The 24193-nt window shown below is 41.4% G+C and overlaps 1 protein-coding gene and 1 long non-coding RNA gene across 3 annotated transcripts; both read left to right on the forward strand.

Annotated features, from left to right (window-relative positions):
• Positions 1–5418: 5418 nt before the first annotated feature.
• LOC6574747 (doublesex- and mab-3-related transcription factor A2) lies at positions 5419–9904 on the forward strand. Of its 2 annotated transcripts, none has more exons than XM_044008028.1 (4): positions 5419–5801; positions 5862–5963; positions 6018–6492; positions 8898–9904. In XM_044008028.1, exons 1-4 carry the CDS (start codon positions 5655–5657, stop codon positions 9731–9733), a joined length of 1560 nt encoding a protein of 519 aa, XP_043863963.1. In that variant the 5' UTR covers positions 5419–5654; the 3' UTR covers positions 9734–9904. The 2 variants fall into 2 exon arrangements, with proteins under 2 accessions (XP_043863963.1, XP_002000776.1); XM_002000740.4 differs by having other exon boundaries at positions 5420–5801; positions 6042–6492.
• Positions 9905–21165: 11261 nt separating this feature from the next.
• Positions 21166–23849, forward strand: LOC122756982. Its single transcript, XR_006356858.1, has 3 exons — positions 21166–21474; positions 21947–22066; positions 22184–23849. It is a non-coding gene; the product is annotated as an uncharacterized LOC122756982 (long non-coding RNA).
• Positions 23850–24193: the final 344 nt, after the last annotated feature.

Genomic DNA, 24193 nt, shown 5'->3' on the forward strand with positions numbered 1-24193 from the left:
GCAGGACTTGAAGCCGCCCGGAAGTTATTTAATGGGATTTCTTTATGCCCAAAGATAAGTCAAAGATTGTAAGCAAATTGTCTTGTAAAACAATATGCTGAAAGATCCCAAAATATATCTATGCACACAGAAATAGAGTAAGAGAGAGAGAGAGAGAGATAGAGAGAGAGAGAGGGAGAGAGAGAGAGTGAGACTAAGAGAGAGGGGCTAGGTGGGTAGTGGGCGTGGCTGGCTAAAGGATAAGCCCAACAATTGTTGCACACACTTGAAATTAAATTAACTTTTTTCTCGCCCCCTGTCCACGCTGGAGTGGCTGCTGCGTCGCTTTGTTCAATGCCTGCCGCTGACAGTTCCAAATGGAAAGCGTTTTTGGAGCTTGGGCAGCGCGAGCGTGAGGGGCTCCCCGCCCGACTGAACTCTCTCTGTAGCTGCTCTATCTCTCGCTCCCTCTCTCTCTCTCTCTAGCTGGGTGGCTTCTATGTGTGTGTGTGTGTGTGTGTGTGCGGCGAGACCTTTTCCAAAATAGAGACAATGTTCGCTGTGTTTTCGATGATTGCTCAAATATTGTCTTTGGCTGCGGCACAAGATGTTAAAACACAAGTTCAACTGCGCAACGCACAGCAGCATCAGCAACAACAACAATATTAATAATATAACAACAACAACAACAGAGAAACATAAAACAAACAAATCGCAATCGGAATGAATGAATGAGGCAATGACGCAAGGAAATCTCATTAGCCGCGTGTCTTCAAGTTTCATTTTTAATTTTGAACACTTTTTGATCTCCCTCTCTCTTTCTCTCTCTGGCTACTTCAGTGAGCACATATGTTATTTGTATACCTGTACACTGAGAGAAACACGCATGGTTCTAAATAAAGAAAAGCAAAAAGTAAAAGAAAGTTCTTTCATTACGTTGCATTAAAAAAGAATTTAACGCAAAATAAAAATAAAATAAATAATAAATAAATAAAATAAAATTCAATTTTATTACAAGTCATTTAATTCATTAAAAGAGTAGAAAAATAAATAAAATTATATTTGGAGATTTGAGATTTGAAATTTGGCCTAAAATTAAATTTTTATTTTTTTATTTTATTTTATTTTTTTTTTATTTTTTTTTTTTTGTTTTAGTTCACTCAACTTTAGTTTAATTTTTAATACAAAATTCTTTGAATATATTATCATACCCAATGTTTCCTCTGACTGTATCTACTTGAATATTTCATGTATATGCATACACACGCACATGAATACATATATATCCATATCTATATACGTATATATTTTTTCGGTGGTCTTGATCAAATAATTTTGCGGCCAATGCACAGCAAATATTTGTCAACATTTTAAGGCACTTTTCTTTTGTCTCTCAATCGTCTGTAAGTGGCTCAAACCCGCCGGCGCCCCCGTCCCCTCTTCGCCAGCCCCTTATCCATTGACAGCAACTGTCACTGTCTCTTGGCTGAATTCGAAGCAGTTCATCTGAACTGGCTTCTGGGCAGCGCTGCTCACTTGAGCACTTGAGTCGCACAGTTGACTGTGCCCGGTCGGACTCATCAAAAGCAAAGAAACATGGCCAACAGACAGCAGACGGCCGACAGCAGACAACAGACAACAGACAACAGCCAACAGAGAGAAGTCGGCAGCCAACGGCAAGCAAAGTAGCCAAATGATCTTGCCCCACTCTACCCCCTTGCGATGCACACGTTAGCCTGGCCAGCACTTGAGATCCAGCTATAGCTAACGGCTAGTCTTGGCTAGCTTTGGCCAAGACTGCAAATGCATAAGCATTGATCTCCAACCGAGATCATGATCAAGTTGAAATATATATATAAAGATTGATATAAATATCAAGCATGTATATATGTAGCTATAAAGCTAGAATTGAAATTTTATGGTGTCTGGCTGGCTTTCAAGCATGGTATACCCTATAAAAGTCTCTGATTCACTGGCTAGCAATAGATAACAGATCGATCAGTTGATATAGTTATATCAAAACATACCGAATAGTACATACAATATATCCCATTGGTTTTATAATTTATTTCGAACTTCAAATTTTGTGTTAAGAAGAATGTAAAATTGTAATCAAAAGAGCAGATGTTATTTCTCTATATAATCTTTTGATTCTTTTCTGAATTTGTATTCTTCTACGAGTAGTTTGTTCGTTTGCTAGGTACTGAAAATTACATTAGATTTATTGATTGGAGCTCAATAGAACCATTTTTACTTAATGCCTCTTTATATCAAAACTCAGACTGTAGTTTCTATAGAGTTGCTCTAAAGGCATATTCAGTAAATAGATTCCTTTGTACATTTAGATTGAATTCAAATATTTGCTTAACAAACAAACCACATAACAAAAGCAATGATAATGCTTAGTAAACAAATCTAAAATCAAAGTAGATGTTAGATTTATCTATCTATATCTAACTACAATAAAACCCCAAATATAACACATATACAACACAGCAGATTTATCAAAGTATTGCTAAAGACATTTTTCTAATAATAATTATTAATTTTTGTTGTTTTCTCTTCTTTGTAAATTTGCTTTGTGGTTGTTGCTGTTGTTGTTGTATTAGCTACTGGTTGCCGTTTGCCGCCTTGACTCTGCCTGTGCCTGCTCATGATTATTACAAGAGTATTTTTCTATTTGTACTGAGCTATTGGCCGACCCCTCTGTGGTACGCCACCCCGCCCCTGGGGCCTGTTATGAAGTGCAGCTCATGCATGGCGGACGGCGACGACGGCGGCGGCGATATAATGGACATGTTTCAGCTTTTGTTGGCTGAAGAAGTTGTCGGCGCGGTACGAACTAATTTGCATATTTGGCCCGCAGTAAAAACACTTTTTAAGTGGCCACCCAGCATGTGCATGTGTGTCTGTATGTGTGTGTGTGTTTGTGTGCGCACTTTAAACAAAGTTAAAATATGAGAAATTGCCTCTGCGCAAAAACCAGTAGCAACTACTACAACAACAACAACAACAGCATTAATAACAACAACAAATTCTAGCCATTTACAGTTGCCAACGCGTTTGTGGTACGGCAGGCTGCTGAGCGTAAGCTAAAGAGAGACAGAGCGAGAGAGAGAGAGAGAGAGCGCGTGTGAGTCCGACTGCCTGTGTATGTGTAGAGCTGTCCTTGTGCCGCTCTCTCGCACGCACAAGGTCTGATGCTGCTCTCTTCAGTTTGGAAACTTGTTTCTTTTGCGGCCAGCTGCCAAATACAACATTGTAGCCGCTTTGTTTTCATATTAAAAGCGTCTATGTGTGTGTATGTGTATGTGTGTGCATGGTGAGAGCGTGCATTTAGAGGCGGAGCTGTGCGCGTAGGCGGAGTCTAGAGAGCGCAAAGAGAGCACGCAAAAAAACAAAAACACAGAGAGCGAGTGAGAGCACCAAGTGCGCAGAGCTTTTGAAAATGTCGCCGCTTCTGTCGCACACGTGACTTTTCATATTGATATTCTTGTTGCCTGTCGCTGCTGCCGCAGCTGCTGGCGTTGCCGTCGCTGTTTGTTTCAATTGCAATAAATTGTAACATTCTAATAGGCCAATGCGACCCACTGGCGCCCCAGTTTACGCCACAGTCCCAACCCCCAAAAGACTTATGTACACGGGACTAGCCACATTACTATTGCTGTAAACAGCGTGACTCAAATTGCGAAATGTCATCAAAACAAAATGGCGTGTTTTTGAATTTCTTTTCTGATGATGGATTTTATGCGCAACATTATATTAAGTGGGACTAGGTAAAATTTAATACATATTAATCAAATCATCATTTTTAATCAAATACCAAATTTACTAAATAAGTATTTATTTTAAAGTTATTATTCTCTTTGTTTGACATGAGTATGTAGAAATATAAATTTATTTAGAATTCAATACTCATTCCTTATATATATTTTTCGATGTTTAAGTAAATACATGCATATCTACTACATCCATACATTCAACTAATTAAATTTGTAAAACCATCATTCAAGGTATGTAATGCATGTTCATATGTTTCTATGTACATAATAGAATTTCTGCTCAGATGTCCAATAATTCATATAATCAGAATATGTATATGTATACTTTTTTATAGGTTGATGAATTATGTATGTAAGCAATCATATATATGTATGCATGTATGTATGTGTACATGTATAAATACTTAGTATTCCATTGATCCTGCTCGGTAGGAATATTACAAATACATTTGTGTTTTTTAACATTTCTATACTTCAAATTGAGCAACACTTTTTGGAACTCTAATTATGTGCTTGTGCATTTCTCACACCTCACAAAGACTATGAGACCCTTTGTACAATTGATTGCACTGTTACAAGCTATTCTCAACCCACTTAAACATTCTTCGTTAATATCAAGTAATTCCATTTAATTCCTTAATTTAAATGTATTGTTTACTATTGAGTGAATATTATCGTCATGCCAAACAGTAAACAATTATTTCATGAGAGCTCGGAGCTTAGAGCTTAGGGCTGCAGCTGAAAGGCAATTGGCAACATGCCAAAAACAAAGACAACTTTAACAATCGAGAGCAGCTGCACGAATCCTTGAGACATGCCCCGGACGGCTGCAATTGCCAGAGCAGTTGACCTCCTGAGGCGCCTCCCAGAGCCCCCAGCTTCGGTCACCTATACATGGCCAAAAGGCAACTAACAAGCACTGCCAACTGTGTCAGTTGTGTTGCGTAGTGTGTATTTGTGAGTGTGAGTACGTGAGAGCGTGTGTGTGTGTGTGCGCGCGTATGTGTATCGCCTACGCTGCCATGCCAACCAGCGGCGAGGTCGCAGCGCAGCTGAGGCGCCAAAACGTTTTTGGTTGGCTGTTCCACAGGCGAAGCTCTCTCACACACACGCACACACCCAAAGCTGAACAACAACAAAAAAGAAATTGTGAAACAAAAGCAACAAAGAAAATGAAAGAAACCTCAAACAACCACCAGCCGCAGCCACCACCACCACCACCACCAAAACAACAAAAACCAACCAACACAGAGCCAACCGGGACCCGCTCCACGCTAATTCAGTCGCAGTCGACGCCGCAGTCGCCGTCGCCGTCGCTGTCGCCGTAACCGTTGCTTGGAGTGCACAAATTTGTATACAGTACCAAATTAGATTTTGAAACTTTTTTCTTAATTGCCGCCACTGCTGCGACTGCTACGACTGCTGCTGCTGGCGCTGGCTTTGACGTCAACGCCGACGCCGACGACGACGCAGGCAGCGCACTTTGTGTGTGGTGGGCAGCACGCTCTCAATATTATTTGCAACCCTCTTCTGCCTCTGGCTGTATGCGAGTATGTTTGTGTGTGTGTGTGCGCACGCCGCTTTTGTATTGGTAAATTGTTGCCGTCTGCCGCCATTTGCCTGGGCTGCTCGCATTGAATTCAAATCAAGTTGAATCAGTTGCAACCGAGTGCTCCGTCTGACATGTTCGTCGCGCAAAGCGAACGTGAACCGTGAACTGTGAATCGTGAGTCGAGAACCGTGAAATGACCTGAAATGTGCCAAGCAAATTATTTATAACATCAGATATCAAACAAAATTCGATAAACAAACTCTAAGAGAGTGTGTGTGTGTGTGTGTGTCTGTGTGTGCGTATTCCATATTTGAGTGTATTCCCGTTAGTGCGTTTGCGGCATGAGTTTACCGTCGGGCGTGGACATGCAGAACCTAATGTCACAGCATCCCGTGCTGGGCGCCCTGCCGCCCGCCTTCTTTCTGCGCGCCGCCTCGGAGCGCTATCAGCGCACACCCAAGTGCGCGCGTTGCCGCAATCATGGCGTGGTACGTCCGCTCGGACCCTACTTATGTGTCCAGCCAACTAATTTCCTTTGCCCATTGCAGGTCAGCGCGCTGAAGGGCCACAAGCGTTACTGTCGCTGGCGGGACTGCGTCTGTGCCAAGTGCACGCTGATTGCGGAGCGGCAGCGCGTGATGGCAGCACAGGTGGGTTGACGAGCAGCGTTATTAGTGTTTGCATGGGTCCATCTAATGTATCAGTTTTGCCTTGCCTTGCCGTTTCAGGTTGCGCTGCGACGCCAGCAGGCCCAGGAGGAGAACGAGGCGCGTGAGCTGGGGCTGCTGTACACCTCGGTGCCCGGATCTGGGCAGCAGAATGGCGGCGACAGCGTCACGCCCAACTCGCACAGTCCCACGCATGTTGGTGGCGGCGGCGGAGGTGTGGCTGGTGCGGCACCAGCACAAAACGGCGTGTTCCACGGCGGCATACCCTCGCCACCCAGCGATGGCTACGAGGCGAGTCCCACGCCCAGCCACCAGCAACAGCAGCAGCAACAGCAGCAACAGCAGCAGCAGCAACAACAACAGCAGCAGCACCAACATCAGCATCAGCATCAACAGCAGCCGTCGCGGCAGCATTACAATGGCAATGAATCCGACACGGATGGACGCACTCGCTCCGAGCATCTCAGCGTCGGCTTCTCACCCACACGCACCGAGCTGGACGAGAGTCCCGGTAAGTCCCGTGCACAAATATGAAATTATTATATTTACGCCTTGCTGCCCGCCATCGCAAACAACGGGCACTCCCCAGTGCAGTCCATATGTGTGTGCCCATGTACCCCACCAGCAGCAGCCCCATACCCGTTATTCTCCATCCACAACAGCTGCTTCAAAGTTGGCGGAAGAAAACGCCCGCCGCAAATTCTCATTTTCAATTGTCAAAAGCGCAGCGGCGCATAAAGTGCCACACTCTCAGCTACACACACATGTGTGTGAGTGTGTGTGTGAGTGTGTGTGTGAGTGTGTGTCGGTGTGTGTGAGTGTGTAAAGTCTCAGCTCTAGGTGTTTGTTAACACAAGGGCTTCCCAGTCAAGGCGTTGCCCTGCACTCGATCAAACCGCGCGGAAACAACAAGTTCTCCAAACCCAGTCTGCGTAATATCCAAGACTCCAAACGAAGGGGTTACAATATTGAAACAATTTAAAATTTAAGTGAAGCCTTAAAGGAATCGCGCATTTTAATTCTTACTGAATCTCTGGCATATGTCTGCATAATCTATACAAATTTTTATTATAATTTTTGGTTAGGCTCACAGTAAAACTTGACTGTCTTTGAGCGTTTGAGTACTAGGCCTTTATATTGCAGGTTTAGTCTATCGAAATGCGAAAGATTTCTAATATTATCTAAAAGGTAGAGGTATTATCTAAAGGTAAAAGGTACGAAAGCTCATCAATGCGGCAATTTGAATTGTTATAATTAGATAGAAGATATTTCTAATGATTTCCTTAACCAAGAACAGCAACGTTTTCTTGCAATCTATAGTTTTTGGGATAACTATCATATCATATCATAACTATATATTATAAAACCAACATGTAGGTGAATGGAAATGGCTTTATGCAAAGTTCATTATAACAATATGAAAATATCAAAGATGATTTTCTTAAATGAGGTTTAAGCTGAGATTTTTATAGCAAGACTAAAAGGTTTTCAAAAATAAAAATAATAATCCCTATTTCCTAGGACTATAAGAACAATGTTTTCAATTGTTCTCATGGTAGGCATAGATATGAATATCCATTTACTCAAAGTATTCAGTCGTTCAATCGCAGGGTAGGGAAGTCGAAAGGGCTTTATGTGGATTTCATTAAAATTATATGTGAATTGTTAAACGGATTTTCTAATATAAAAATATTCATATTTTAGTAAGGCTGAATAAAATATTTATGGATATGTCCGACACTAATACCAATCATACTTGACTCTCTGCCAACGCACAAGTGTGTCTAATGAAAACCACGAAGAACACAATATTCTGTGGACCCTCAGGACCCTTAGACCCGATAAACCCTGTAAATCCATTCATCATCACATAACATGATTTCCTACTCTATCAAGATTCACAAAATAAAAGACTTTGGGATTAGCATACAACATGATATAATAGCATTGATCTGTCATTAATAGACCAATCTGCTTAATAATTGTATTAGTTCACCCCAATCTGGCAATTTTCCCAGCTTATATTTCACCTGTCATAGGTCTACTCTTTAGAGTTTACCATTGTCTTCCCTTGAAAACACTCCAAGTGAGGCCTCTCATCTGATCTGATCGATTACCCAAAGGCTGTAATAACTGTGCTCAGTGCGCAGCCCATGAAAACAATCAAAGGCAACATTATCCGATACAAAGGAGAGCAGACACAAACAACAGAAACAAACAGTCAACAGTTGCAAAGTCCCTGGCATGGAGCTGCTCAATGGGCCAATTTGGTGAATCTGGTTAACATTGTCAGTTTGTAAGACAACGCCAAGCTGAGGGCGTAATGCGAGACTCGCTCGCAGTCGTCCCTTTTGCGCGGCTGGCGAGTGTCCTGCCGGGAAAGGAAAACAGGACGGGATTCTCACGCGAATCAATCGAACCTGTTCGCTGTTTATTTGCACTGAAACTCAACACGATTTCACGCATGGATTTACATGCGCTGCAAAAGAAACCAGGTGAACAGGGGCGGGGGTGAAGGCAGCAGCAGCGGGGCGCAACTTAATTAAATTTTCACTGCGGCTTCGTCAACTGCTAAATCAAATAGACAATCCAAAAATAAAAAAATATCGTATAACTTGTTTCCATTTGTGCACAGGCAGCGGGTTTCCATGTCAACGAACCCTCCTCCATCTGCCAATTGAAGAACTCCAGATACTCCAGGACTTCACTTGTGTTTGCGATTCCCGTGATTAAATTTTTGTTGTCCTCTTTTTCTTTGCTTTTTTATTGTCTTCCCTGTTGCATTTGATACTTTTATTTGTTTTGGTTTGTCTTTTTTTTTCTTTTCTTTTTTTTTTGAAGTGGAAAACCGCACAGTTTTCCCACACCGGACAGATTCCAAAACTCAACTCCGTCTCTGTTTACGTTTCGTTGCAGTTTCCAAGCGCGGCGCCGCGCACTCCAATGAAACCGATCAGGACACGGGCTCCGAGTCGGGCTCGCCCAGCAGCCCTCGGCCCAAGGTGGCCGGGCTATTCAACCTGACAGCCAGCCTATCGCCCGCACGCACCGGCCCGCCCAGCTCGCCGGAGTCCGATCTGGATGTGGACTCAGCGCCCGACGAGGCCACGCCAGAGAACCTGAGCCTGAAAAAGGAGGACAGCAACTCGCCGCCGAACACACCCGCCGAGAATCTGCATCTGTTGCGCTCCTTTGGCAACGGGCATGCCCAGGGCTTCATGCCCTACCACCACACGCAGTTCCTGGCCGCGGCGGGACTGCCCACACATCATCCCGCGGCGCAGTTGCCGCTGCAGCAGCAACTGCACGCACAGGTGCAGCAACAGCAGCGCTCTCCGATTGATGTCCTGATGCGCGTCTTTCCCAATCGCCGGCGCAGCGATGTGGAGCAGCTGATGCAGCGCTTCAGGGGCGACGTGCTGCAGGCCATGGAGTGCATGCTAGCTGGTGAGGACTTGACGCAGACGCCACCGCCACCGGCCCCCGCACAGGTGCCTCCCTCGCCGCCGTTTCCCATGAAGTCCGCGTTCTCGCCACTCGTTCCACCCGCCGTCTTCGGCTCGCCCACCCATCCGCATCGCTACCACCCGTTCATGCAGGCGCATGCCAAGCGCTTCCTGTCCGCCCCCTATGCCGGCACGGGCTACTTGCCCGGCGTGCTGAGCACCTCGGACATTGAGCAGTCCGAGTCGAATGGAGCCAGCGGCATGGCCCTGGACCGTAGCAGTAATGCGGGCGACTCCCAGGATTGAGCCACTGCCGCCCTCCTGCTCTATGAGCCATAAATACCCAACCCAGTTGATCCTTGTTCTTAGGGAAATCGAAGCGACTCGAATCGCAGCCTAGCGATTGGTTCATTTCTTTAGTTCGTAAGCGTCGTATTGTAACACTGGCTATACTCGTACTCCTAGGAGCAAACCACATATATATTGCCTCTCTCTCTCTTTCTATCTCTATCTCTATCTCTATCTGCCTCTTTTTCTTTATACAAACTGAACAGTTTGGCATACCTGTGGCATGTTTATCACTCGGAAGTATTGTACCATATGTTAAGAGCTCGTAAGATACGTTTAGATCAAATTAACATTATTGAGATTATTGTGTAAAGAATCATATAACTATGAAGCTACCTATATGTACCATATATATAGATATATATATATATATATATATAGAGACCACATATATATATGTATATCGTACCATGTCTTAGTTAATAAATTACAAACACTGTGTTAAAGTATTTAATAAATTAAAAAGAAATAAAACAACAAATTCCAATATATTGAAGATTTTGATTTCATTGCTTATGGGTTTGAATCGGCTAGATTATTGTTCCATATAAAGCACATTTTAGGGCATATGGACCTAGGCATGGCCAGTGTCAAAGGGCCGCAACAGATGCACGTGCTCGTCAGGTGCCCATTCTTTAGGCTTAGGCTCTGAGCCAGTCTGATGTCCACATTGGCTCTCTGTAAGCTGTGTGGACGTGTTACGAGAGGCGGACACAACTTGTTATGGTATGAAACCTGTTGTTGCTGCTAATCCTGCTCTGGCTGCTTGTGCGCCCATGGAGCAAAGTATCGCTGTCGCACTGCAGGGCGGATGCTGTGGGACAGCTATGCAGAAGATGTTGATGCACGAGTCTGCCGGCCCGCGACAAAGGCAACTGGCGACAAAGCAAACAGCAGCCAACTTCAAAATTCGATTGGAGAATGAGTGGACCAGGTAGTAGTAGCACCTCACCTTGCCGGCCATCCATCCCAATGCGGCACTTTGAGCACACGCAGCTGCTCCAGCGACCGAAATACTTGTGGCTCCTCAAAATGATGATCTGCAGAAGAGAGAGAGAGCGAGACAGGGATAGAGACATAGCAGATGAAAGTAGCTCTCTAGGACTATTCAGACCCACCCAGCCATGATTGGGACATCACTCACACTTCGGCGTAGGCTTGATGAGCGCAGGCAGCGAATGCAGCATCATCATCTGAGCTCTGTACTATAGAGAATCTATATGCCCAGCTAGCGATCATATCGGTCGCAGCTCACGATTGTAACTGCCCAGAGAATTACTAAAAGCTTCAGCCTAGTTACACTTTAATTGTTAATGTCAATTAATGCAATGCATTTTTACATACTTATTCTATATATCTCATTCATGGATCGCATTTCTAGTCGATGCTTAAAAAGCGTCAATTGTATTACGCTGATTACAAAGTGTATGATATATCCAGAAAAAGATTTGACTCTATTATTGATACTGGTTAAGAATATTTGTACGAGCATACTAAATATGCGTAAACTATTCGATCAGCTAAATACAATTTTAGAACGATCCAAAACTCTAAAAACTTCAAAGATATCAAAGATTTCCACAATCGCTATTTACCTTTTCCGCGGAAGAGCATAGAAGCTTTAATCTCAAATTAACATAATATATCATATGCGCGAGATACATATATAGGACAAAGACTTAAAAACATATTGTCCACAAAATTCGAGTTTTCGCTCAATTCGATGCAACTCTTGATATTGATTAAAAATATGTACATACAATATATTAAGACAATTAAGCTGAACATATTTTATGCGTTTATTAGTTGATTCTGTGCACATAGATATATCCCTCAAAGATCTTAAAATTCATATCCGTAATGTGCTGCCTTTGGCCCTCTCGCTGCACGACCATGAAATGCTCTCTGTGATAAATCAAGCTTCGATGCCAAATTAATTTACTTTGAGGTCTTAAGTTCTAAGCCGAAACCTGCACAAGTAATTGAATTGGCAATCTTCTCGAGCTTAACTATGGAATCAATTTCAATTGCAATTGCAATTGCAATTTCAATGAATAATCGCATTTTGAAACGTGAGAAATTTGTCGAAATCTACTAAACAAATCAATATTCGAATAATTCCAATTGAATGCTTGCCGAAACAATTATGGGATTATGATGTGATGCGAGGGCGTTAGACCACATCAAATTTATCTATCTATGTGCCACTATTAACAAAAACTAACGGCACACGTCGATATCAATGGAAAATGTTGTGGAAAGTGTGAAATCCTTTTTCACACACGCACACCAACACTAGCCCACACTAGGGCGACACACAAACAATATTTTATTATAAAACTAATGCAAACAATGGGGATTACAGGCGGCGGGGACAGTGGTCAGTGGTCGGAGGTCAGGGGTCAGGAGTCAGGGGTCAGGGATTAATGCTGACCAGCATGATGAGGCTGGTTTCAGGACTAAGCATTTGAGTTATTTTACAATGGACCAAAGGACTCGTTGGACAATAATATCGGTTACACGCATGCCATAGTGCAAATTACAAAACTATTTTCCGGACATGGGGCAAAATGGATAACAAAATTAAATTATTGGATATCAATTTGATTCCAATACCAAGTGCTGTCGCATTGTGCGGCAACTCGAAAAGTCAACAACAAAAACACAACATGGTTCTGCGTGTGTGTGTGTGTGTGTGTGTGTGTGTGTACAATACATTCGCTGTATGGACACCATTGTCAGTGGCTAACAATGACGGGGTGGTCTAATGCTAACCCACAGCACAAGCCCAGCCGAGTGGACAGCACAATAGGCAGCAGGGCAGGCAGCAGGCAGCGGACCAGCTCAGTGGCCGGCGTTCGGTCCGTCCAGCAGCTTGCCGCTTGTTATTATCAATGAACGAGAGCTGTCGATAATATCTTAGAGTAGCGTTCCATGTTGGCCAAACAATGCCGGATGCTACCCAAGGCAGTCGAGACGGCGGCAACACATGCATGTGCTCCAGTTGTTTGTATGCCACAAACAAAATGCATACAATGTCAGGCAAGGAGCTGCAGGATAATGGACAATGAATTAATAGCAGGCGATTACGCCAAACTGAAGCCAAACAAACAAGCCAGCCCAACAAATAGATATTTAGATACGATAGATGGCCGGCTGGTTAGCTACACAGAACGAAAATATCCCTTGAAACGGGTATTCAATAGTTGCCCACATTGACTATCATCAGTTATAATTGTCATTATTATTATTGTGATATCGTTCTATATCATTAACATGGGACTGTTTATGATCAAGAAAATTGTTATCATCAATGATGATTATGAAAGTCATTAAATTTATTATACATTAGTAATGTAGTATTATTGTTGTCATTGTCATTATCATTGTCATTGTTATTGTCATTGTCATTGTCATTGTCATTGCCATTGTCATTGTCATTGTCATTGTCATTGTCATTGTCATTGCCATTGCCATTGTCATTGCCATTGTCATTGTCATTGTCATTGTCATTGTCATTGTCATTGCCATTGTCATTGTCATTGCCATTGTCATTGTCATTGCCATTGTCATTGTCATTGTCATTGGCATTGGCATTGGCATTGCCATTGTCATTGTCATTGGCATTGTCATTGTCATTGTCACTATGTTTAATATCAGTATCATTAATATCATTGTCAGTATCATTATTATTAATATTATCATTTTACATCCATTTTTTCGACTAGATTGGATCATGGCATTAATTCGATTTCAATTACAACAAAAATATTTTATTGTGTACCAATTACTGGGCATGGATTTCGACCTCCGGCAACTTCAGCTACGGCTGCTGCTGCAGATGCCACACAGCTCTTGTGGCTTTGCATAAGTGCCGTCAATTAAAACTCAAACAAGCCGACCAGCCCAACTCTACCTTTAAGAAATGGCACATAGTACGACCCCAGGGCTGGCCTTAAGAGAGAAGGAGTAGGCCTTGCCAAAGGGTTACTTAACAGCTTAAATGCCTAGACATATGTTTTGCACCAAAATAATACTCGAGGGTGGTCCTCGGGGCAGACGCTCTTTCCTTTTCTCTCTCTCTTTCTCTCTGTCTCATTCTTGGCATTAGTTTCATTTATTTGTTATTATTTGCTTTGCCAGATTTCAGTTTTCAAATGCATTCGTTTTTTTCATATTTTTTCTAACCCCCCTCTTCTTTTCACAAGGCAAACATTAAAGACGGAGACGGCACGGTTTTCGGGATTGGAATTAGAATTGGGTAACCCAATCTGCGGCTTGTCAAGCAATGGGTCATAAGGCTACATGGCAACTAATTTGGCAGGTTCCCCAGTTCCCCCGCCTCTCTCGCACTCGAGCTGTTTTTCCTTCTTTTTTTTAGTTTTTGTTTTTCCAGCAGATAGACAGATGAGAAAGAGAAAGAGAGGCGGAGCGAGCGAGAGCGGCAGAAAAGACAACAAACGCCATTTCAAGTAGCGAACGTGTAAAGTAGGTGGCCCAGACCTATTGCCACAACAAGAGACACCGCCAGAGATGCACAGTGGTGTCGACTTCATATGCAAAGGCTGAAAACATCTTTACGGCTTTACTAAGAGGGAGAATATAGAAAGGGAGCTGAATTTTTCTAATAAAAATATAAGTAAATACAAGTTATATATTAAGTTATATTTACATTATATATTGACAGCTATACACATGAAAAAAGTAGTGCAACTGAATAGTATATGTGAGATAAATTAAAAACATATGTAAAATATTGTAATTCAATATATTTCAATGGAATATAGTGTATACATTTATTGAGTATTCGATTATACTTATAATTTTCCCATGGAAAATACCTGGTATATTTCTGGTATACCTATGTTATCGATTATAAATATTCATAAATTCAAGTCTATTTTTCGGTGATAGTTTTGAGCACATTCTCCAACAGTCTTCCCACAGTGCGACGTCAATGAGGCTAGTGCCGTCAGCTAATAAGCAGAGTGTCCACAGCGCACTGCATTGGAGTAGAGACCTGGGCTGCCTGTTGAGCAACTGACACGATGAGAAATCAATTTTGATGCCGCCCAAGCAGACAACAGATCGGAGAGAACACATACATCTATCTATATGGTATATAGCAAAAGGTATATGGTACTATGCTGTGTGATTTGAATACAGTAGCTGGGCTAGTGGCTGAGGTTCTCCTGCTGCTGTTCTTTGATGCACTCAGTCGCCTTTTTGTTTACACAGAAATTCATAATTTACATATTGTTTTTTACTTTTTAGTTTTGTTATGTTATGTGTGTTGTCTTTCAAATGATTTTTAACATTTGCTTTCTTTTCGTTGCTGGTTGTTTTGGGGGGCAGAGAAGGAGTGGGGGCTGGTTGCTCTTTGCCCTTTTATCCCTGCCGACGCGTCACTTTGATTATTTCTTGCCGGGGCATCAATCTACGTATGTTTCCGGAAGGCAACTGTACCTCAACTAAAAAAATTTTTAATTCTCACCGAGGGGGTGGGTTTTATTTTTAATTCAATGTTTTTTTTTTATTATTATTTATTTGTGTTATGTTTTTTGTTGTTTTGCTGCTTAGCTCATTGTGAGGCCATCATGAGTCCTCGTCAGTCGCCCGTCAAAGTCCTTCGCTGTGATTTGTGAACTCTGCATAAAAGTCACGTGTTGTCTCTGCGGTTGACATGGCATAAGCGCACGCAGGGGCAGCTGGCGAGGAGAACGTTGCACGCGGTGCGGGGGCGTGGGCGTGTGCAGGGAGTAAGTGCGATAAATATCTAAATGCAACGCTTGGCAGGGCGTTTATGTTTATAAAACAGTTTAGCTGGCTGTGTGTGGGTGTATTGGTGTGTGTGTTAATTGACAACAAATCGTGGCTCGAGTGCTTTGTGCAGGACACGTGAGATGGCAAATGGGTATTGTGTTAATTGGCACGCGTTTTCAAGGACATGCAAATGTTTGGCTCTTAGATGCCTTATCTGAGTCAAATGATAAACAAATTGGATTTGTTAAGGGCATTCATGTAGTCAAAACATATAATAAAAGATGGTAATGCTGAAATAGATAGATTATTTGCTAAGTCTATGATGAATGATACTTATTTTAGAAAACAATGATCTTTTTTAAGCTATTATATTATTACGAATAATATTATAAATATTACGAAATATAAATTTCTTAACGAATAATATTTATAAATTGAATTTATAATAAAAATAATAAAATTTTACTTCGATATTCTTTACCTTCTGTAAATAAAATGAAATGAAAATATGCTTTTAATCTATATATGTATGTATTATTATAGAGTTAGAGATTTCCAGCCAACTCTCAGCTTTGCTCAATTAGCAATAATTTTTTTGAAAAACAATTTTGAAATGAGATCAAAAATGAAAATGCATATGTATATAAAGGCAACTACATCATTTATTTACAATATTTATACAAACACATACATATATTTATATTTGATCTCGCTCTTCTCATATCCCAACAATAAAAATCTGCAATTACAAAATATTTAACACAGAAAAGTGAAAGAACAAAACGAGGCAAATAATATAAAGAAAAGTGCGCACTATTGGATACTTGATAATACAAAGGCAACGACAAAAGGCGTGTAAAACGAAATATACAAAATACAATATGCAAAATAAATGCTCAAAGAATAAACAAAATAAAAAGAATAATAATAAAGTACAGAGCGCGCACAAAAATGGCAACGTAACTGAAGAGCTACTCCAAAAAAAAGCTGCTAGCGAAAGAACAAAGGAGCAGCCGGGGGAATGTCGGCCACAGGAGCTCACTGGGCGAGAGTGAGACCGAGCGTATGCGAGTGTGAGCGAGAGCCAGGCATAACAATACAGTTGAGCGCCGCAAACAACAGTGGAAGGAAATAAAGCAAAAGCAGAAGCGAAAAAAACACAGTACATTTGATAGAAGCTATATTAAAATAAATTGCAAGCCAGCGAAGCGGGTCATAAAAATAGTCAAAATGAAGGCGGCGACAAACTAACCGAGAGCAGGCAGCAAGAGCGAGACGGGCATACGCACCGAGCGGGAACGGGCACGGCAGCGGGCGTGGAAGCGAGCAAATGATAAAGCTCAAGTGGACAGAAATAAAATATATAAAATAAACATGTCGGAATGTGCTAAGCACGCCTGGTCGACTAGCTGATACCCAGTAGAAATGTGAAATAATTAAGATATGCGAAAAATAAGTATTAAATTCATTTTTCTAAGCGATTAAGCAAATTATAGAAGAGGTATTTATATTTGTTTACCGATATATACATATATAGATTTATTTTATGATACCCTCTGCTGGCACATTCGAGTATTTAGGGTATATCAAACAATGCAAGAAATACATTTTATTTTGCAGCTTTTGTATGGGAGCTGAATCGACAGCAGGATCAGCCCCTGCGACCAACCGCCCCTGCCTGCCACCCGGCTGCCTCCCCCCGCCGGCCCTTGCGCCCAGCAATCACAATTGACAGGCAGCGAAACACGAAGAGAACGAGGCAACAAAAAAGGATTCTCGGCGTTGTCCTTTGTGCGCTTTGTTGATCGAGTAGTTTTTGTTTTTATATTATTTGCGGCCTCAAAGGAAATAAAAGTGTATGCGTATTGTATTTAATATATATGTATATGTGTATATATGTATGTACATGCCATGTATGTATATATAATTATGTGTTAAATGTAGTTGAGTGTTGAAGGGTTGTTCGCTTCCTCAGTGCGTGAATATGTGTGTGTGTGTGTGTGAATTGTTTCTGTCAATCAGCAGCTCCTTTTGTTGCCGCTGAAGGATACAACGTGATATTGATTTCGAGTTGCGGCAAATACAATGGCTGCTCTCTCACACACACGCACACATGCACAACATTCTACAGCGCAACCAATGAGAAAAGTTTCAAATATATGAACCGCTCACACACACGCACACATACACAGCTCTGTCATATTCCTTGCATAGTTTCATAATTACAAACTGCAATGGCGTAGGACATAGTCCACTGGCACACCAAGCTCTGACCACTTGGCATGGCAATGCCTTCTAACACACACACACACTTCCATCCTCACACATACACACACATATACACAAACCTAACTGGTGTGCGGCATGCGACTTATTTCGTCCCTCGCAGCTGGTGATAAATTTCATTTAAATGTGGTTAAACGCTTGTTGGCATTGCACAGCAACGGGTGGTTCAGAGCGTGAGCCCCGAGCCCTTCGCCCATGGCCTTCAGTTAAAACTCAATTAAAACGGCATTGAAGTCATGCAAATTTCGACTTTGGCTCACGAATCGTTGCCCTGAAATTCTTTGTCAACTGCTTAGACGCCCCCTCCCCCGCCCCCCTGCTCCGCTGTCATATATTCCATATTCTATATTCTGGCTGATTTTTGGCCTTCTTCCATTTGGAATTGTTAACAATTTGTCAGAGCATACGCTGCCCCCTTTTGGTGGCGTATCGAATTGAGACAATGAGATATCGATTCAGTTCATCCTTTTGGCAATCCTTGCTGCAGAATGTCTGCAATTTACGCACATTTTTATTCAAATTTTGGTTTAGTGTCGAAATAGCTGTTGCAAAAAGCAATCGCAATCACCGCAACCGAAAAAATTGAGATAGAAAACGAGAAAGTATTTTTATATTGAAATTCAACTGGAAATTAGATGATGTGAGTGCAACGCCTTCGCGATGAGCTTGGGCAAAGATTACTGAATTATGAATACCCTGAATAACAGGAAAAATCTGACTAGACTAATCTTAGAAAGATTAACAGTTGACAGAGACTACTTTGATATGAGCTGTTCTCTATAAGATGTTCTCTTTGAACTCGACTATTATAAAAGTTAGAAACATGAAATTAGCTATTACCTTAATATTTATAGATTACCTTAATATTTATAGAAAAATTATAGATCTTAAATTCAACATTAATAAAACTCGTATATCTATAATATATATTCAATAGAAACAAAAAATCTCTATACTACTTCATCCAAATTTGTATTTTGATTTACAAATAGTTTAAGGTGCTACTAATATACATATATCAAATCTCTTATTTGTTGCTAAATAAAAATCTACATATTAAGTGAATGCTGCAAGTCTAACGAGCTCTATTCGTGCACTCTTACAAAACGGGATATAATATATATAATGTTCACAAAAAAAGAAAGAATAGAAAAGAAGCAATCGCTATCAAGCAGCCCATTAACGACTTCATATCAAGGCGGCAACTATGCCGCAAGCCACATTTGCATATTTATGTACATTTCTTTGGCTCTACTTTTTTTCGGTTATATTCTCTTTGGCTGGCAACCGCCGGGACATTAGCATTTCTGCAAAGGATAATGTGCGAGCAACTCCGTCGCCCTGCCACTCAGTCTCCCTGCCTCCTAGCTTACCAGCCAGCCTGATGCGCTGTGGGAGCAAGCGATTTGGCATTTGCTCTGCTCACATTTTCACGTACTCTGCACATGTGTTGGTGTACGTGCGTGTGTGTGTGCGTGGGAGTGTGGGAGTGTGGCGTGTGTGGGCATGCGTGTGCTTAAGAGCCTCGTTAACAAAGTTATTTTGTCTTTTATAACTCGACTATTTGGTTCCGCCTGTCGAAACATAATTTGCCATGTGCATGAGCATATATACAAATTACATACATCCCTGACAACGCTTGATGGCTGATGCCTGATGCCTGACGTCATGCGGATTGACATACATAAAGCTCTCGTTCCTTTTATATGCTATAATTTCATAGATTGTATACGAAGTGGGCATGATGATTTACTGTAGGGTAAATTTGCACCTTGGCAGCAGCATGAAAACTCAGAAGAGTTTCTCTCGATTGGCCCAATAAAAAAATCGAGATATAAATCCACTTTGATCTCGATTTGTGAGATGCATAACCTGCGCCCTTATAGCAAATGCAATATATTTATCAAATCTTCTCTATTCTTAACCGCGACCGTTGAATATTTATTGATGTCTGTTTTCTACAATTTTCTATCTATCTTCACTCTATCTTCAATTATCTCATCTCTCTCTAATTATATGAATATGCCTTTTCCTGCTTTTCTTCTATCTAGCAAAATATTTTCTAATTCAGTCTCTCGAAATCTTCGTATCTATTTTCCTCTTTCTATTGCCTATATGTTTGTGTTCTTCTCTATTTCCCACTTTCTATCTCTTTCTCTCTCTCCCCCTCTACCTCCCCCCCCCTCTCTCTCTCTATCTACTTCTCAAGAATCTCCTTGTGGTTTTCTCCTCGCCTCCTACTTTTGTCTTTCTCTCTCTCTGTATGTCTTACTATGTGTCACCTTCGCTGTCTTCCTTACTCTCTCGTTCGCTCCCTCACTCTCCTTCTTCTCTCTGTCCCTGTGCTTATTCGCTCTTTTCCTTACTCTCTCGTTCGCTCTCTCTCTCTCCTTTTTCTCTCTGTAACTGTTCTTATTCGCTCTCACTCCCATTGATCTTCCGTTTCTCCCTACTCATGTCTCTCTGGCTACATTTCTTACTCCAACTCAAGCAATGGATATGTCCTAGTCTATCACTTCCAGCGGAAGCCCTTCACTTTGTGTTTTATGGGTGTATGTGTGTACACGTACTACAACTCATATCATGTTCCGAGCGAAACGTGCCGGCATCCGTGGCGTATGCGCAATATTAATAGTTAGTTCGCTGAAACATGGCAAATTTTTGGCTTGTCATTCTGTTGCAGCCCACAAAAACCGCATCAATAGGACAACATATCACACACGGCGTATCGTGTATTGTGGCCACGCACAATTAATCTATTGTCGACGTATTTAATTGAATTACGAACTACGACGCACTGCAAATATCAATTACAACTGCAATTAGGCGAACAAAGGGCGGAAATATCGTACTCCAAGTGTTCCACTTCGCATTTTAATTGAATTACAATTTCAGAAATTCAATGGAAACGATTTCTTCTCTCTCTTCTCTCTTTTTTTCGGGAATTAATCGTAGATTCGTTTAGCTTGGGTGCAGGATGCGTTGCAGGGAAATTTAAGACGCCGCGCAGGCGCACAAGAGCTGGCAGGACTCGCAGGACTCGCTTACAACTTTTTAACACATTCGCACAATGGGACACAATGGCTGCGAGTAGTTTCCATTGTGCTCAATACAACAAAATGGGCCACTCGCGTGTGCATTGTATACATGCATACATACATACATACATACATACATACATATATACATGTATATATAATACTCTATAATATTCCCCTCCGGCTTGGCATATTGAATTCCAAACAATCGGAACTTATGTGTAAAGTATACATATACAATACATAAGTTTATATATTCAAGTGATTCGCGTCGCTTTGGCTTTGTGCGCGATTTGATTTCTCTTGAAATCGCGAGCGCAGTCGCAATCGCAGCCTCTGTCAGCGTCGGCATCGGCGTCAGCGACGGCAGCACAGTGACGGAGCAGCAACAGCTTTTGCCAGCGTAAAGCCCACTTAATTCCAGGAAATTTAGTCTTTAAATGCTGCACATAATTGTTCCCTCTCGAGTTGTGGCCACTTCGCATTGTCGAGAGACTCCAAAGGCTGCCAGACAAGCAGGAAAAGACGGTTTTTTCTGTCTTCTTCTACCTCTCTTGTTGCCAAATGAAAATTCCATCAGCGTCTAGAGTGTTAGAGCTGTATGGATATATAGTTAAGTACATAATACCAGCTATACTTTTGTGAGATTTAATTTCTGAATTATGAGATGAAATATGAGACTCCTCTCCTGTTCATCAGTCATCTGTTGAAAGGTTGTCATGGGTTGTATTTGACTATTATACTGTTTGTGAGATAAAGATAAACAATTTCCAAACACAACATTTAATTATAAATGTTTGTATTTATCTATCAAGTACTCATAAACAGGTTTTATAGCTCTTATCGAGAAAAAGTCAATCAATAAAGTCAAAGTATTACTTTTTGGCAACCTTGAATAGCAGAAATTCAAAATAAATAATTATCAAATTTATTTAAGAGCAGAATTATACAACAGCTAATATTATAAGATAACATACATATTTTTGGTACAGCTGTCTTCCATAAATTAATTATTCAATTGATGATCTATGGCTATAAAAATTTTTATAACAACTAAAAAATGTTTAATAATTTCCTATTTCAGTTGAAAACAATGACAACAGTTCATAGATGAACAAGTCGAAAGATGAAATATGAAGACTAGAAGTGAACTCTAGGCACTCTATGAGGTCCATGCCCATAGAAAAGTTACTGCTTTTGAAAAGTAATTATGAAAATTCCTAAAAATTTCCTAACACACTTCAAAACGCCCATTGTTTTCCCATAATAAACTCCCAAATAAACTCCACTCATAACCAAAACCTCTGTCCACATTTCGCAGCTCGCATTGCGATGCCCTTCAAAAACCGAAGCACTGTCACAATTTCATTCATCCATCGTCGACGTCTACTCCCCAATAAATAAAGATATAAAAAAATATCACAAGATAATTTTCAATTTTCAATGGATTGTCCCCAGCGCCCAATAACCAATAGACCCCCTCCCTCAGCATAGCCCCGTCCCCGGCAGCACTTGAGCATAATTCAAAATGCCAGCAAAACATATTCTTCATATTCGGAAAAGGCGGAAAAGGAGAGCCAAACTCTGGACTGTGTGCAAAAGTATTTGAAGCGCAAATATCACACTTTGACATTGTCTGCGTGGGTCCAGGTCGACTCAGGATACGCTCTTTGGAGGGTTTGCGGTTTCCACTGCCTAGGCACAATTACGAGCCATGTGTATTGCCAATAAACGTCGCGCCCCAAACCCACTGAGACCGCCTCCTTTGTCGAACGGAAGAGCCGCGGGCGCAAAAACACTTTGTAATACATATTTAGGCAAGACAAGGTGAAGCGGAGAAGGGCGGGGGCAAGAGGGTGCGCGGGCGTTGGATCTGTGGCAACAACTCGCGTGTCAAAAGGCAAAGCTCGAAATGGGGGTTGACTGCTGCCTGATGACTGGTTGATTGAGGGTGGCTAAAACGAGGGGGGTGGCTGGGCGGCTGGGAGGCAGGGAGGCAGGGTGTTAGCTGGGCTGGTTGGGCAATGTCTGTGACTGACACGCCGCATGCCACAAAATATATACATATATATATGGAGGAATATATCATTTGCCCATCAGCATTTCGTCACGCAAAGTGTGTAAATAAGTTCATCAAGAATTTGATTGAGCGAGCCCTTTGCGGGGCCAGGTGCGCCGCCTGCTGGTAATTAAAAATCTTGAGCAGAAAGGTAACAACGATTTAATTCAATTGGTTAGCCAAACACAAATCGAATTTGAAAATAAAATAAAATGAAATAAAATTCGTGCCCTCAAGCGGACACAGAAATTCGTACAATGCATTGAGAGATTCATTCATTGTGTGCTTATGCACCACTGGCAAGGATAACTGTCTGACTGGCTGGTCCTTTACCTCGTCCTGGGCAAGACAAATGGGGGTGCAAATCGTCTACACACTCACTCACACACTCACACACACACAGTCATCGCTGACCCAAGCCACGTTGTTGTACTCGACTCGAGCTGTAACGGATGCATTTAATTTATTATTAGAATTATTTATGACAAACGTCGTCGGGGTTTGGGTTTGGTTTGCGTTTCGAGTTTGAGTTTGAGTTTGGGTTTGGGTTGATAAAAAAGCCGTTATTGTTAAGTTTATTAGAGCAGAGAACCAGCAGCAGTCGCTCAAAGGGGTGCACAGTGGTTGCCATCAGCACTCCAGCTGGTCACCAGGCTAAGGCAATGGCAAAGGCAATGGCAATGGCCTATGTGTGACTTCATATAATAGGTTTCAAGTAATCCCTGATGGATTACTCTACAGTGGGTGGCAAGCAATTTGATCAGATTTAACTTTAAGCAGTTCAGAAATTAATTATATGAGACTAACATATGGCTCAAGATACAAACGTGCCCAGTCATAACAGATTTGTATATCATCTTATAAATATAAGGATGATATGGTATGTGGATAGTTGAGGATATAGCTAATCATGTTTTAAGAGATTTATATTTATTTTCTGATATTCATGTGTAAGAATATATGTATATTTCTTTTTTAACTTTGCTGAATCTTATATATTTCTTCTTTATAAATTTAATTTCTATTTAGTCCACTGTCTGTTTGACCACACTGAACTCATCTTGTTCCACTGTTGTATACAAAGTTATATAAAATGCATTTTCTAGGTCATACAAATGATTATACCTTTACATATATATTATGTGATATTTTGTTCACCCAAAACGCCATTCATTCCACTGTTAATAACTCAGCTCCCATTTGCCTACATTTTACTTAGCTTCAATTTACTATTTCATTGATTTTCCTCCAATGCAAAATCAATTCGCTCCA

The sequence above is a fragment of the Drosophila mojavensis genome, unplaced genomic scaffold (genome assembly GCF_018153725.1).
Source record: "Drosophila mojavensis isolate 15081-1352.22 unplaced genomic scaffold, ASM1815372v1 contig_231, whole genome shotgun sequence".
NCBI classification, from domain to species: domain Eukaryota; kingdom Metazoa; phylum Arthropoda; class Insecta; order Diptera; family Drosophilidae; genus Drosophila; species Drosophila mojavensis.

Excerpts from the sequence above, each read along its gene's own strand:
- LOC6574747 (XM_044008028.1), top strand. The coding sequence starts at position 5,655 with ATGAGTTTACCGTCGGGCGTGGACATGCAGAACCTAATGTCACAGCAT. Across the intron at positions 5,964-6,017 it reads AGCGCGTGATGGCAGCACAG|TTTTGCCTTGCCTTGCCGTT; the intron begins GTGGGTTGACGA and ends CTAATGTATCAG. Across the intron at positions 6,493-8,897 it reads CGAGCTGGACGAGAGTCCCG|TTTCCAAGCGCGGCGCCGCG; the intron begins GTAAGTCCCGTG and ends GTTTCGTTGCAG.